General features: G+C 40.4%; 1 protein-coding gene across 2 annotated transcripts; it reads right to left on the bottom strand.

The window, feature by feature from the left end:
- Positions 1 to 1342: 1342 nt before the first annotated feature.
- Positions 1343 to 4787, bottom strand: LOC120103713 (beta-glucuronosyltransferase GlcAT14A-like). 2 transcript variants are annotated; one of them, XM_039120562.1, is made up of 5 exons: positions 4478 to 4786; positions 3508 to 4175; positions 3331 to 3406; positions 3102 to 3217; positions 1343 to 2465 (listed from the first exon to the last, which is right to left on the bottom strand). In XM_039120562.1, exons 2-5 carry the CDS (start codon positions 4094 to 4096, stop codon positions 1966 to 1968), a joined length of 1281 nt encoding a protein of 426 aa, XP_038976490.1. In that variant the 5' UTR covers positions 4097 to 4175; positions 4478 to 4786; the 3' UTR covers positions 1343 to 1965. The 2 variants fall into 2 exon arrangements, with proteins under 2 accessions (XP_038976490.1, XP_038976489.1); XM_039120561.1 differs by having other exon boundaries at positions 3508 to 4787.
- Positions 4788 to 12686: the final 7899 nt, after the last annotated feature.

Below are 12686 nucleotides of genomic sequence, written 5' to 3'. Positions count from 1 at the left end.
CTGCAGTTAAATCACTGTCTCGGAAATGGGACCAGTCCTCTCGGCCATTGCTTCAATCTTTGTTGGGCCTTCACTTTGCTAGCTAGTGATTGTGTAACGGACAAAGGGTCGTTGATTTTATTTCCAATGATGACAATGGGACTTGGCTCCACTGGTTGGCACTTCTCCCCTCAGCCTATAGCCTTAGGTGGCACTGCAATCATGTTTATCAAAATAAAAAGAAAAAGAAAAAATAAAGAGGGCGGACGAAGAGAGATACTTCATTCTCTGGTACCTGTTTGGAAGACTTCTAAGCAAATGATGGGTTCTGATCCTTGCCTTTCTACCAATAAAGTGGCCTGACTGCCACTTTCTACCAATAAAAATCTAGTAAGTGGCTAGAGCGATGGCAAAGAGGATGGGATCTAGTTGGCGACCACTGCTTCAGACTCAGGGGCAGAGAAACTAATGGGAGGAGGCTCACAACAGGATCGGGAAAAGAATTTGTTTTTTTAAAAGATATTTTGCATTGTTACTTCTTTATCTTACAAATTATGTTCAGAAATAATTTTTAAACAACTTTCATAAATATTTAGTATTTGATATGCATAGAAGAAATACATATGACTTTTATGAACGCACTTAAAAGACAGGCAAGCGCACAAAAAGTAAAAAGCCAGAAAGAACTCTTTCTGGCTTCTCCTGAAATTTATTTTTACTTCTACTTATTTGAGTAGTATTTCTGCAATTATGTTAACAAAATATTTATTATTTTTCTTAGATTTTTTGAAGAATGATATTTTTTTTAAAGCAGCACAAACATGATCTGAAAATGCTAAAGGATGTGACAGCATTATTGCCCGCAGCTCTCTGAAAAAAATTGCTGGTTTTGTCATCTAAAGATGCTCAAAGGTGATATGATGACTCGAGTTCCGACAAGACAACCTGGGGGAGACTAAAATAAGATACCATTTTGAGTATTGAAATAGGACCCTCAGCAGCACATCTTGGAACTTCCCTTTTTCTAAGTGTTGGAATGGGACAGAATGGCAGTGTATCCTATTCCATAAAAAAATCGAGATAGTGCCGCCCATGAAATTTAAAACCTTGAATTTTGTTGTATGTATCAACAGGAACATCTGATGCCTATGTTCCAACCTCTAGATCAAGGAATACCCTATGAAGTTTCAGAACATAATCTAACAAAAAAAAAAAAAAAAGGTTTTCTTTGAAAGATTCTTGAATACCGTCTGTTAATATACGAATACATCTAACCTCTCATATAACGACTTTGCTTGCACTCAATAGATGTGTAGGGTGGTTACTTCACTTTGAAAAGGAGAATTCTCAAAGATCCCAAAAATGATAAACATACATCTTTCGCCTCTAAAATATAGCATCCATCTTTAAGAGATCAGAATCTCAGTGTGTTAGTTACATGTTAGATTTCGGCTGAGTGTATGACGCTGTCATATACGGTCAGATGTATGAGACATACTCCCTTGTGAAGTCAAATGATGCTACTCTATCTAGAAATAGAATGGCAGCCTATAAGCAAGCAGATATCCAAGAGGTATTTCAGCTGGCTGCTGCAACATGAGATTGCCCGAGTTTCACAGTAACATCTTCTGCGGCGATGTGGAGCTAGCTTATTTCACTAAAAGCCATCAAATCTTCTGAGAGGAACAATAAGCTGCAGGAAATAACAAGTTAAGCTGTGTAATTAACATCTCATGCTTGCTGATGACCTGAAAAGAGTAAAGAAAAAGCCTCGAGCACTCAATTAAGAAGTGTAACTAAAACACAACTCAGATTTCTTTGAACTATAGTTCATTGATGACTTATCTACAGATATCCCAATTGCAGTAACCGAATCACTTTTCCCCCTCTGAAATTTTACTGTTCTGCCACAGTCTCTAATAGTGACATCGAATCCTCTTCCTGTACTCTGCTATCATGTAACATTTACCTTGTTACTCTGAGATCTTATTTACACTGCTTCGAAGCAAACCTCTCTGAGTAAACTACTCTTTCCATAAGCTTAGCTAGCCTGTCAGCCCCTGGTCCCGGCTTCAGCTGTGTCGGGTCCCCGGCTGCCGAGCACGGCGGACTTCCCTCACACCAACCACCAGGGACAAAGCTCCCGTTCTTCCGGCCTAGGAGATCTGCATCAATCTTATCCAGTACTGTGTCGTTTCTGCTGAACTTGCGGGCGAAGGGTGCGCTGCTGCCGATCATTTTAGGGACGTCGGCGAGGGAGAGGATGTGAGGGTGCTGCTTTGGGGGCACATCCCATGAAATGTAGTGGAGGTCATGGTTCACGACGGTGTGCATGAACTCGGGCGTGTTGCAGATGACTGTGTGGAAATAGCCTTCAGGGGAGGAAACGAAATTGGTGTAGTACATGAGGACAGTTCTTGGCAGGTTGTCCCAGCCCCAGATACAGTACTCAACAAACTCCCGGGTCAGGGCCATCCATGCAGAGCCTGTTAGAATCACAACAACAGCAGCATTCAACTCCAAAGCATAAGTGATAGAATTCGATCTTTGTTCTTCTCAGCATAGAAGGGAATGCATTTGTTCAGATAAGTTTGAGCCCACTATGTGAGCAGGGAAGTGCTACATCAGAGCCTGTTGAATCACAACAACAGCAGCATTCAACTCCAAAGCATAAGTGATAGAATTCGATCTTTGTTCTGCTCAGCATAGAAGGGAATGCATTTGTTCAGATAAGTTTGAGCCCACTATGTGAGCAGGTAAGTGCGACATCGTCGCACAGATTTCTCCTAGCCCTGAATTGTAGAATATTTCCCAATGAGATAGCTGCCATTTAGGAACTATGTAAGCGTAGCTAGAGATTTCTAAGCTCCCTTTGTTTCAAGAAAATCAAAGCAAATAGGAGCACAACGAAATGCATGCAATTATGATATGGAGAACTGATATCTAACTTGCCTCGTAAAGGCAATGAATATTTAACTAGCCAAAGAGGGGACAAGGTGAATCAGATTAAATTAACCGACATATTGAATTCTAGTTTTCTGGATCAGAATAAGTTCTTACGGAAGAATACAAATATCAACATGTTCGAATGAGTAAGAACTAAGAACCAGCAGAATTTTTACCTGTAAACAGCTTAAATGCAGTTGGTAGCTCTCTACTCTGAGTCGCCGAGAAGATATCCTTCTTCTGGGACATATAAAGCCCCGGGTCTATGATCAATGGCTTTGCCCTCTGCCCCCTGTAACACCACCGCCAAAACCAAATTCCACTGTCATGCCCCATGATTTCTATACTTGGAACTGCAAAATGGATACATCATGAAGCCTGAAAGATAGAATGATATCAACTTACGCCTTCCATCCCAATCGACTTGTATGGTCGACGAAATTCAAATTCCTGGGCAGCGATGAAAAAGTGTGGAGGATATCTACACCCACCCACAAACATCAAATCAATAAAGCTTCTTAACAAGACGATGGAAACAAGCACCAATTCAAATCAGAGGAGATCCGAAAGGCCTACACTCACCATCTTGCGTTACAAGAGGATAGTCGGAGGCGCTGAGGTTTATGAACCAGTCCCAGTCCTTGCTCTTCTTGAGAAGTATAGCACAAGCATGGAGAGTGTTGGCAACCATGGTCGGCCCTCGATATGTCACCATGTTAGCCTTAGTGATCACATGAACGTTACCGACCTCGCGGAGAAGCGTATCATTCGCCACCCGAGAAGCCAATTCCAGTCTCTCGGCAGCCGGCGATTCCAAGTCCAAGTGGACCACGTAGAGGTTCCGGGGGTGGTAGAGAGCCTGCAACGTCCTCCACAGGAGGTCCAGGTCGCCCTTGGATCCCGAGACCAAGTAGGCCAGCCGGGGAATCGTCGGGCCGGCAGGCGGCGGTGGGCGGTCGGCAAGCTTGGATTCCACGAAGGCGGATCTCGAGGTCATCGAATTCCCGTCTCGGAAGTTGGAGAAGATGCTGGGGAGGGAGCAGAGGTGGCCCATGTTGAAAGAGGCCACGACGAGAAAGATACAGACGGCGGTGCTCAAGGCCAACGGGCATAATGCCCATTTCTTCTCCATGGTTGGAAGCAGAGGAACTCTTGCCTTAATAAATTCCATCCTGTATACGTATAGAAGTATCCTGCCCCTTGAAGCAACTTAGGATGTATGGCTTCTAACTATATATATACTACAACTTCTGTCAAGAAAAGGAGATGGAATTAATTCAGGGAATCAGGATTCCTTGAAAAACTAAAACAAAGAAACAAAAGAGAGGCAACAACTGAAGATAGGGAGGAACAGAGAGGTGGCGATTTTGTGTAATTCTCGAAGGGGATACAAAAAAATAAGAATAAACGAATGAGGAGAAGAACACCAGATCCAAGAAAGAAACTGGAAACAGAGGGGTAAAGGTTTAGAACTTAGAATCTATAAATAAGAAGAAGAGCAACAACAGATACAAGAAAGACAGCAAGAACAAGGGTTTGAAGGCCAGATTACTTGAGGGAGAATACAACGAAGCAATAACAAGAACAACGGAGTCACCGTGACTTCCTTAAAGGATTCCGTTAAGGCAACTGGAGAACAACAAAGACGGTTATAATAATAACCTTTAAGAAACTAGTTAGAAACAGAAGAAGATCCAAACACACAAAAGAGAGAGAGAGAGAGAGAGAGAGAGAGAGAGAGAGAGGAAGGTGACAAGAAAAACATAAAAAACAAAAACAATGGGGACCAAAGGCTCCGGAGAAAATAAAGGATGGAGCCAAAATCGGAGGAAAGCAAGAGCTGAAAAAAATATCGTATATTGGGAAAGGCAAAGAGGGTTGAAGATAAGATAGAGAAACAGAGGAGGAAGTTATCGGCTTTCTCCGTCCATGTGAATTTATATCTATTTTTGTGTATTATTTATTATTCCCGCAGCTTCTTTCACCTTTCTTTCTTATAGTACACACGTTTTTCAGTCTTGTCTGTAACCACCAAAAAATGGCAATAGCGGGGAGAGGTGTATACGTAGAAAATGGGGGTGGAGTTAACTTGAGTTTCTGGTATATTGCGGTGAGCTAATAAAGCGGGAAACGGTTGTAGTTAATGGGCATTGAAGTCGCACTCAGTCTGGCCGAGACGGCAACCACGTCGCCGAACCCAATCCGCCTCTCACGTGGTTACGTAGCCACCTCTGCTTCTAAATATCAAATTTTACATTAATATCCTTCCAAAATTGATATTTGCATGTATACTCTTATAAAATTTTGTTATTGTACAAATGCCCGTAATATAATAGTTGTTCTAACGGTGTTAAGAAAAAACATATTTATTTTAATTAAAAATAAAATAAAATTTTAAAATTACGCTATTGCTCTTGTCTTCTTCTTCTATTGGGATTCCAATCTATGTCTACCCAGTAAGGATATTTTAGTCATTTTAATTTGAAACTGTTAATTTTTTAACGTCGTTAGATAACATGGGTACATATGCAAAAATAAAAATAAAAAAGGGTAGAATGATAAAACAAGTGTTTTATAAGGGTATACATGTAAATATTAATTTTGAAAGAGTATTCATGCAAAATCCGATATTTAGGAGGATATTCATGCAAATTTTTAATTTTTTAATTTTTTTATTTTTTTTTTTGTCTGTCACAGTAGCCACCTCTTTCGCATTCCTTGATTTGATTCCACGCTTTTCATGTCCCCACGGTGACTCCGAGTTTTCGGGCGCGTCCTTTCCGCCCTGCATTTCCGTAGCTTTTCTTTGAACTTACATCCACGGTTGAAGGATTAAAATTCTACGGCATCGTAACGTTTAAGAGTAGCTAACTTTTGTCCAACTCCAATACGTCGTCTTCTTCCCCTTGTTCAGGTCTACTATTGCATCCCGTCCAATGACAATGTGAGCTCTCTTTTCCGCTTTGGGAATGGTTGCTGCCTGCGAACTCAGTGCGAAGGAAGGAAGAACAGTGCTACTGTGTTGCTGTGCTAGGATTTGAGACCAAGAACAAGAAAATGAGGCCGAATAGGACCAATAGCCATAAGCCATAAGCCATAGGATGATATGTTATACCAGTAACCAGGCTTAAGAGCTTTACAGCGATGGGATTTCTTTCCCACGTCTCGTGGTCTTGAAGTCTGAAGCAATTTTCCACAGGCCATAGCGAAGTAGGCAACTAGCTTTCAGCCTTTCATGTTTTCACAGTTTTGTAGCCCTGCGAACATCTTCTTTCTCACAGTATTGGCCAAGGGCATTCCTTTGGGCCGCCTCAGGCGACCGAGGCAGGCGACCGCCTCCGTCGCCTAAGAGTTGGGCCGCCCTGTCTTATAGCATAAAGGATTGTTTTTTCTTTTTATGTATATATCTTTATAAATATCTGTATATATATATATACCCTCATTAATTTACTATTTATGTCTATATTTTATAAATTATTATTTTTACATATAAACCATTATAAAGATATGATATATAAATTATTTTTTTAATATAAACCATTATAAGATATGACGTATATGCAAAAAAATGTAATTTATAAGGTTGTACATATAAAAACAAATAATTTATAAGAGTATACATGCAATTAGAAAATTTATGATATATAAATAGATATTTATAAGAGTATATATGCAAAATAAAGCAATTAATGAGGGTGTATATACAAATCGTAAATTTTTGAGATTATTCACATAATTTCAAATATTTAAAAAAGTATACATGCAACAAATTCTAGAGGAAAATAGAAGCTTTTTCTAATGGTGTGGTAAGTGGCCCAACCTCATGAAAAGTCCACGCCAATCTAACTTGTAATTTTGCTTGAAAGCGTTGCTCATCTTCATACCAAGAATAAGCAAACCTTAACCTTAGTTTGGTAGACATGATGTCATTATCAATTATTGACTTACAGCATTGAAGTTTGTCAGATAATCACTTTCAAGAATTTTTAGAGGCCGTTCGGAATAAACTATGAGGATTTTTGTGAACCATGATCATATATTTTTCACCCTGCAGTCTTTGATGTAATCACTAAGATACCTCCCCAACAAATCAGGTAGCACCTTCATGATTTCATATCATTTATTTGAGGGCAAGGTCATATATTTGATTTCTACAATCTTGTAGGGTGTACAGATTTTTTTTGATAATTTGAATGCTATACTTTGCATATTCTCCTAACCTGAACGTAGTTCTACCATAAAGTGCAGAAAAAAGTGTTCGAGATATTTGAGATATGATGAGTGATGGAGTGGCCTTTCAGACTAAATATGTGTATCAAGAGGCCAATAGGGCAGCGGATTAGATGGCAGCATATGTGGCGTGTCACTCAGGAGTTAGGAGACACCTTGTGGGCCGAGAAGGGCGAATTGTGTAGGGCACTGTGTGACTTAATTTTTGAGGTGTATTCATTCACGTAATATATGAAATACCCGTTTTTAGCCCCACCAAAAAAAAAACAAGAAGTAAATACATGAATCTTTAATGTCAACACCAAATGACATCCCACTTCAATGAAAACCATCCCTCAAAGTTTTCCTATATACTTCTAAGCTATGAGGCCCAAATCTGGTTCCAAGAGAGGACACTATATATCAAGAGAGGATTGGCGACATTGACGATGTGAAACGTCAACTTATGACAAGCAGGTCCCTGCGTAGGTACAGGGTTGCATCAAGGAACCACCTTCCTTCTGCAAATCCACTGTCAAATTATCCATAGGTTACTTTAAGATCTATATAAACAGATAAATGACGAAGTTCAAAGTGCTTAGAGATTTGTGCCATGGGCAATCAACGAATTTTTACAAAAAAAAAAAAAAATGGTGAATCAGATATAACCCTCAAGCATCAAGTCTCTTGCAGCATGTCCATGAAGCTTTTTCTTGCTATTAAGCTTGGGCCTCAAAACATGCATATTATGTATTGATTAGCCATGTCTTGGTGATGTGTACCCTAGAATTATGTTGCCGGATAGCTTAAGCTTTATTGACAATGGCCTAACTTGGATGACTTGACCACCTTCATTATAAAACAACATGTACCTAATTGAGAAGAAAAGAACCGAGCGATGACGCTCACATGTACCTTAAACACCTAATTACTGAGCTTGACACGTATTCGCCATTGATGGCCATTGGCAAGGCAAAAGTGAGCGTTTGAAAGCTTGACAGAGGGAGTATAATGGTAGGGGCCGTGCCATGCACGCCAAATGAGTGCTTCACACGCCAAAACTACGGGAAGGCCGCATAAGAGAAGTACCGAATCAACTAGCCATTGGCTTTTGCCTTTTGGTACGAGCATAATTATGTGGGCCATTCTTGGAGACGATTAAACCCATACCGTCAAACCGACGAACGAAGTTTTCAAACACGCATCCAACTAAAATTTTGTTCGACGCCACATAAGGGGGATTAAAGGTATGAATGCGGATGTTGTGGTTGGAGGCCGCGCACTGGTTTGTGTGGTCTTCCACTATCTCCCACAAATATAAATCCAAGTCGTTCCAAGTCTTCTGCCCTGTCCGTACGCATTATGCTCGGCTCTGGTTCGGGTTGTATTAAAAAATAATCGATCTTCTTTTATGATGACCGTTGGATCACATTTTGCACTTATTTTAATGATCTCGAAGAGGCTGTTGTGCGATCCAATGGTTGATATTGCAGAAGAAGAAAAATTATTTCTTCGCACGAATGATACAATGCAACCTGCTCGGCTATGCACGTACTGTAAGGTAAGTATCATTTACCAAGTGATTTTTATTGGCTTACATCAAGCTCTAGAGCTGTTGCTGCTGAAAATGCCGCTATAGCATCTCAAAAAGAAAGAAAATGGATGAAGTGAACCGATCTCCTATTTATTTATAAGGTGTTTGACTAACTTATCTTTCACATCGAAGATGAAATTGTACAAAAAAAAAAAAAAAAAAAGCCTCTTTAAAAATTATTATTTAGATTTTTTGATCTATCCAAAAAAAATTTTATGCGTAAGCGAAACCGACGGAAATTGCTCCTTTCAACTTTAATTTCTCCTGCTAAAGGGACTTTGTGCTCGGCCGTCACGTTGCAGGAAATATCTTTCTTGCTCAGGAAATCTTTTTGATGGAACTTGCTCAGGAAATCATGCAGTCTCTACGCAATCTTCCAGAACCAAACCCTTAATGACTGTAAAGGTCAATATGGAAAAAGCTTTTGATAGGATTAATTGGGATTTATGCTTGCTGTCCTTAATAACTTTCATTTCCATCCTAATTTTATTAAAGGGCTTAGGCATGTGTTTGTCACCCTTCTTTTGCTCTTCTCATCAATGGTTCACCCTTTTCTTGGTTTAAGCCTACGATGGGACTACGCCAAGAATGTCTGTTATCACTATTTTTATTCATTATGTGCTTTGACATGCTTTCAAGGTTGTTGCAGCTCTCTATTGAATATAAAGCTCGGGCCTATCAACCAGGCAGATGTGGCATTACCCTATCGCATATTTTTTTTTGTTGACGATTGCTTGTTGTGGCTAAAGCTACTACTCGGGACACTTTATCTCGAAGCAATGATTGACTTTTATTGTGCCTTTTTTTTTTTTTTTTTTTGGTACATGCTGCTGAACCTGTTGCTGTTTTCGGAATTGCTGACTTGTCTACTTAACCGGAGGAACCAGCTGTTGAAACTCTGCTGGTGCGGGAGCGAAACAATACAGCTGTGGGGAAAATAGGATTGATCTCATGTTCCCAAAGATCAATCCCACGGTTTACAAGTTTCTGAATGTTGGTTTAATCGAGTTCTAGTATGTTGAGAATTTCTGAATTGAGTCTATTTGGGAGTCTGAACTTGTTCTGAAATTCATGTCTGAGTTAAGTCAGATTAGGAGTCCGTTTTGATTAGAGTTTAGTTGATTATTGAGTCCTTTTTGTTAGGGATTTAGAATGAGTTCATGGCCCTATAAGAGGTGGGATGTACAGGGCCGCCGCTTGCTTCTTTTTGGCTCGGTTTTACTGTGAATGAAAATTCTGATGAAGCTCTATTTTTTGGATTCCGAAATTCTCCTGTTTTTATCTGTTGTGTGCTCCTGATTTTTGCAGTGGAACAGCAGGAGAAACGATCCTACGCTTCCCTCATCACCTGGAAAGAGAGTTCCGTGCATTTCTTTGGGGGCACTCATCTGACAGCAAAGGCTGTCATCTTTTATCTTGGGATCTCATTTTTTCTCCTAAGTGTTTTGGTGGTCTAGCTATTCATTCTTTGCTTTCAAAGCAACAAATTCTTTTAAGCAAATTCGCAGCTCATCTTGTGCTAAATCCGCACTCTTTGTGGGCTCAGATTTTGGTTGCAAAGTACAAGTTTCACGGCACCTGGAGGAACTACCATCGGCCATCTAAATGCTCATCCATTTGGCATCGAATAATAGTAGTAGCTCAAGGCACTCAGCTGCAGTACAACTTTATTTCGAACCTCACAGATGGCACCTTAGTGTATTTTTTACAGGATCCATGGTACTCTTCAGTCCCTCTTAACTCCTGGCCTACATTTATTAATATGGATACTCCTCTGCAGGGTAAGAAAGTGGCGGATTTCATCAATAATGCCCGCACCTGGAAGGAGGAGGAGTTGAGCTCTTATTTTCCCAGCTGATATATTGTCACGAATTCTGGCTATTCCGCTGGCCCAAGGTTCTTGGCCTGATCGATTTTCCTCTGCGACAGCCAGCCATTCCTTATTCAGGTAATCTCTCTTCCTTCCGTTGGCTTTGAAGGCTGCCCATCCCAATGTCTGTTAAAACTCTTTCGCTGGAAATTGCTGTGGAAAAGACTACCCCGCAAACAACTGTTGTATAGCCGAGGCATTATATGGGATGATCGGTTTATCTTGTGACCTTTGCCCGGCTGAGGTAGAGGCTCATGCGCTCTTCCATTGTCCACTTGCTCGGCAATTTTGGAACTTGCTGGCCGGCCTTCTAAATAGCATTTACCCTTGCTCTTTGCTGGTATGGGATGCCATTATGTCTGATACCATGGTAGAGAGCAAATCCAACATCATTCTTGCTTATGCACTTGGTTTCGCTAAAGTGGCTGGCTGGTTCGCTCTTCAAAGATGACAGTTCTTTCTTTTTGTTTCTGTTTTGGCTTATACACAGCCAACAGATAGCTCTCTTCTTTTGCTTTCTCATGAGTTTATTGGTTACAACTGACACCTGCAGTTCTGATCTGATAAGAAATTATGATTGTTATGGAAATCAAGAAATTATAGACTGTTTCAAGAGTCTATTTTGGTAGGACAGCTCTATAGTTATCTGTCAACTCATTCTTCTGGGCCTTCTCAAGTTTCTTTTGCATCACATTTTAGGTACTGGGGTATTGCCTCTTCTTCTAATCCTATCATCACTTTCTGTTGGATACCCCCTCCCCCTGGTGTTTTAAAAGTTTAACTTTGGTGGCTCTGTAATGGATGATAAGGCTGCAGTGGTCGGTTGATATCAGCAGCAGGCAAACTAGTTCCAAAAATCTCAGTATCTTATTCACACAGCCATACACACTAATAAAGCTTTGCAGGTGTGGGTTGAAGGAGATTCATCTACTGTTATCTCCTGGCTCAATTCACCTTATTCCAAAGTGCAGGTTAGCCCACTTTTGCAGGATATTTGGCAGTGGAAGTTTGTAGCTACAAATTTCCAAGCCTCCCATCTGTTTCGGCACCGCTCAGGCAATCAGTTCTCATGAGGTTTCGTACCAGGACCATCTCTCAGCCCCGGCAGGATTTCTCAACATTTTGTTGGCTGATACTTCCTCTGCTTCTCTCTTTGGGCCGTGGGTCTCCTCTGTATCAACAAAAAAGAAGAAGAAAAAGAAAGAGAGAATCACAATAAAATTCAGTTGGATATGGAACAAGAAAACAGCATCTCGGATTCACTTTTTTTCGCGGAAGGTGTAGGGAAAGTTGCCATGCAAAAACATTTGATTCAATAGCTGTGCAAAAAGTATCAGACTTGCTCTGGAGTCTAAGCAGGATACTGTCGAGAATAGCTTAATGGTCAATGCAGGGAATTGGGGTCTCCCTCAAAAACCCATGCCATTCAAATTTAATAGGAGTAGGTCGCTTCCTAATAAAACCAGGCCAAGTATTGTTCTAATCGAACCATTCATATAACCTCCTGCGCCGCTCATTAGCAATAGCATCTAAGGTTATTCCAACTCAAATGACTGAAGCAAGTGCAAATTGATCAAAGTTGGCTCCACACTGGATGAAGCGCTTTAACTCGGCCACTTTTATCATAGAACATCCTGCACATAACAAATTGCTTCCAGTAGCAGTATGAAATTGGCGAACTAGGAAGGTCGTATGAGTTAGTCCGAAATAAAGTCATAAGACTGTTTTGAGTCATCAAGATAGTAATATAACTCGATCGATATTAGTCGATACGATACTCAATAGGCAAGGGCCATTGCATAACACCCTCCCTCACTGAAACCAAGATTTAGTATCTCAGTTAAACCCCTTGAGATATGATATGGTCCATAGAAGCATGAGAAAAAAAAAAATATTAACCCTACATTTTTACATTGGAAACAGCTACATCGGGCATGCATCTTATCTTACCCTAGCTACGCCGTCCTTCCTCGCTCATGATTCATTCCATGTGAACTTACTTCGGACTTTGCATAAAACTTGGGGTATTCTTGGATAAGATATCAACGTTGTTTCACCGGCTTCCTCAAAAAACAAACAAAAAAAAAA

Source organism: Phoenix dactylifera, unplaced genomic scaffold, assembly GCF_009389715.1.
Source record: "Phoenix dactylifera cultivar Barhee BC4 unplaced genomic scaffold, palm_55x_up_171113_PBpolish2nd_filt_p 000824F, whole genome shotgun sequence".
NCBI lineage: Eukaryota > Viridiplantae > Streptophyta > Magnoliopsida > Arecales > Arecaceae > Phoenix > Phoenix dactylifera.
Note: the sequence above shows the minus strand (reverse complement) of the source record. Positions and strands in the feature narration are given on the sequence as shown.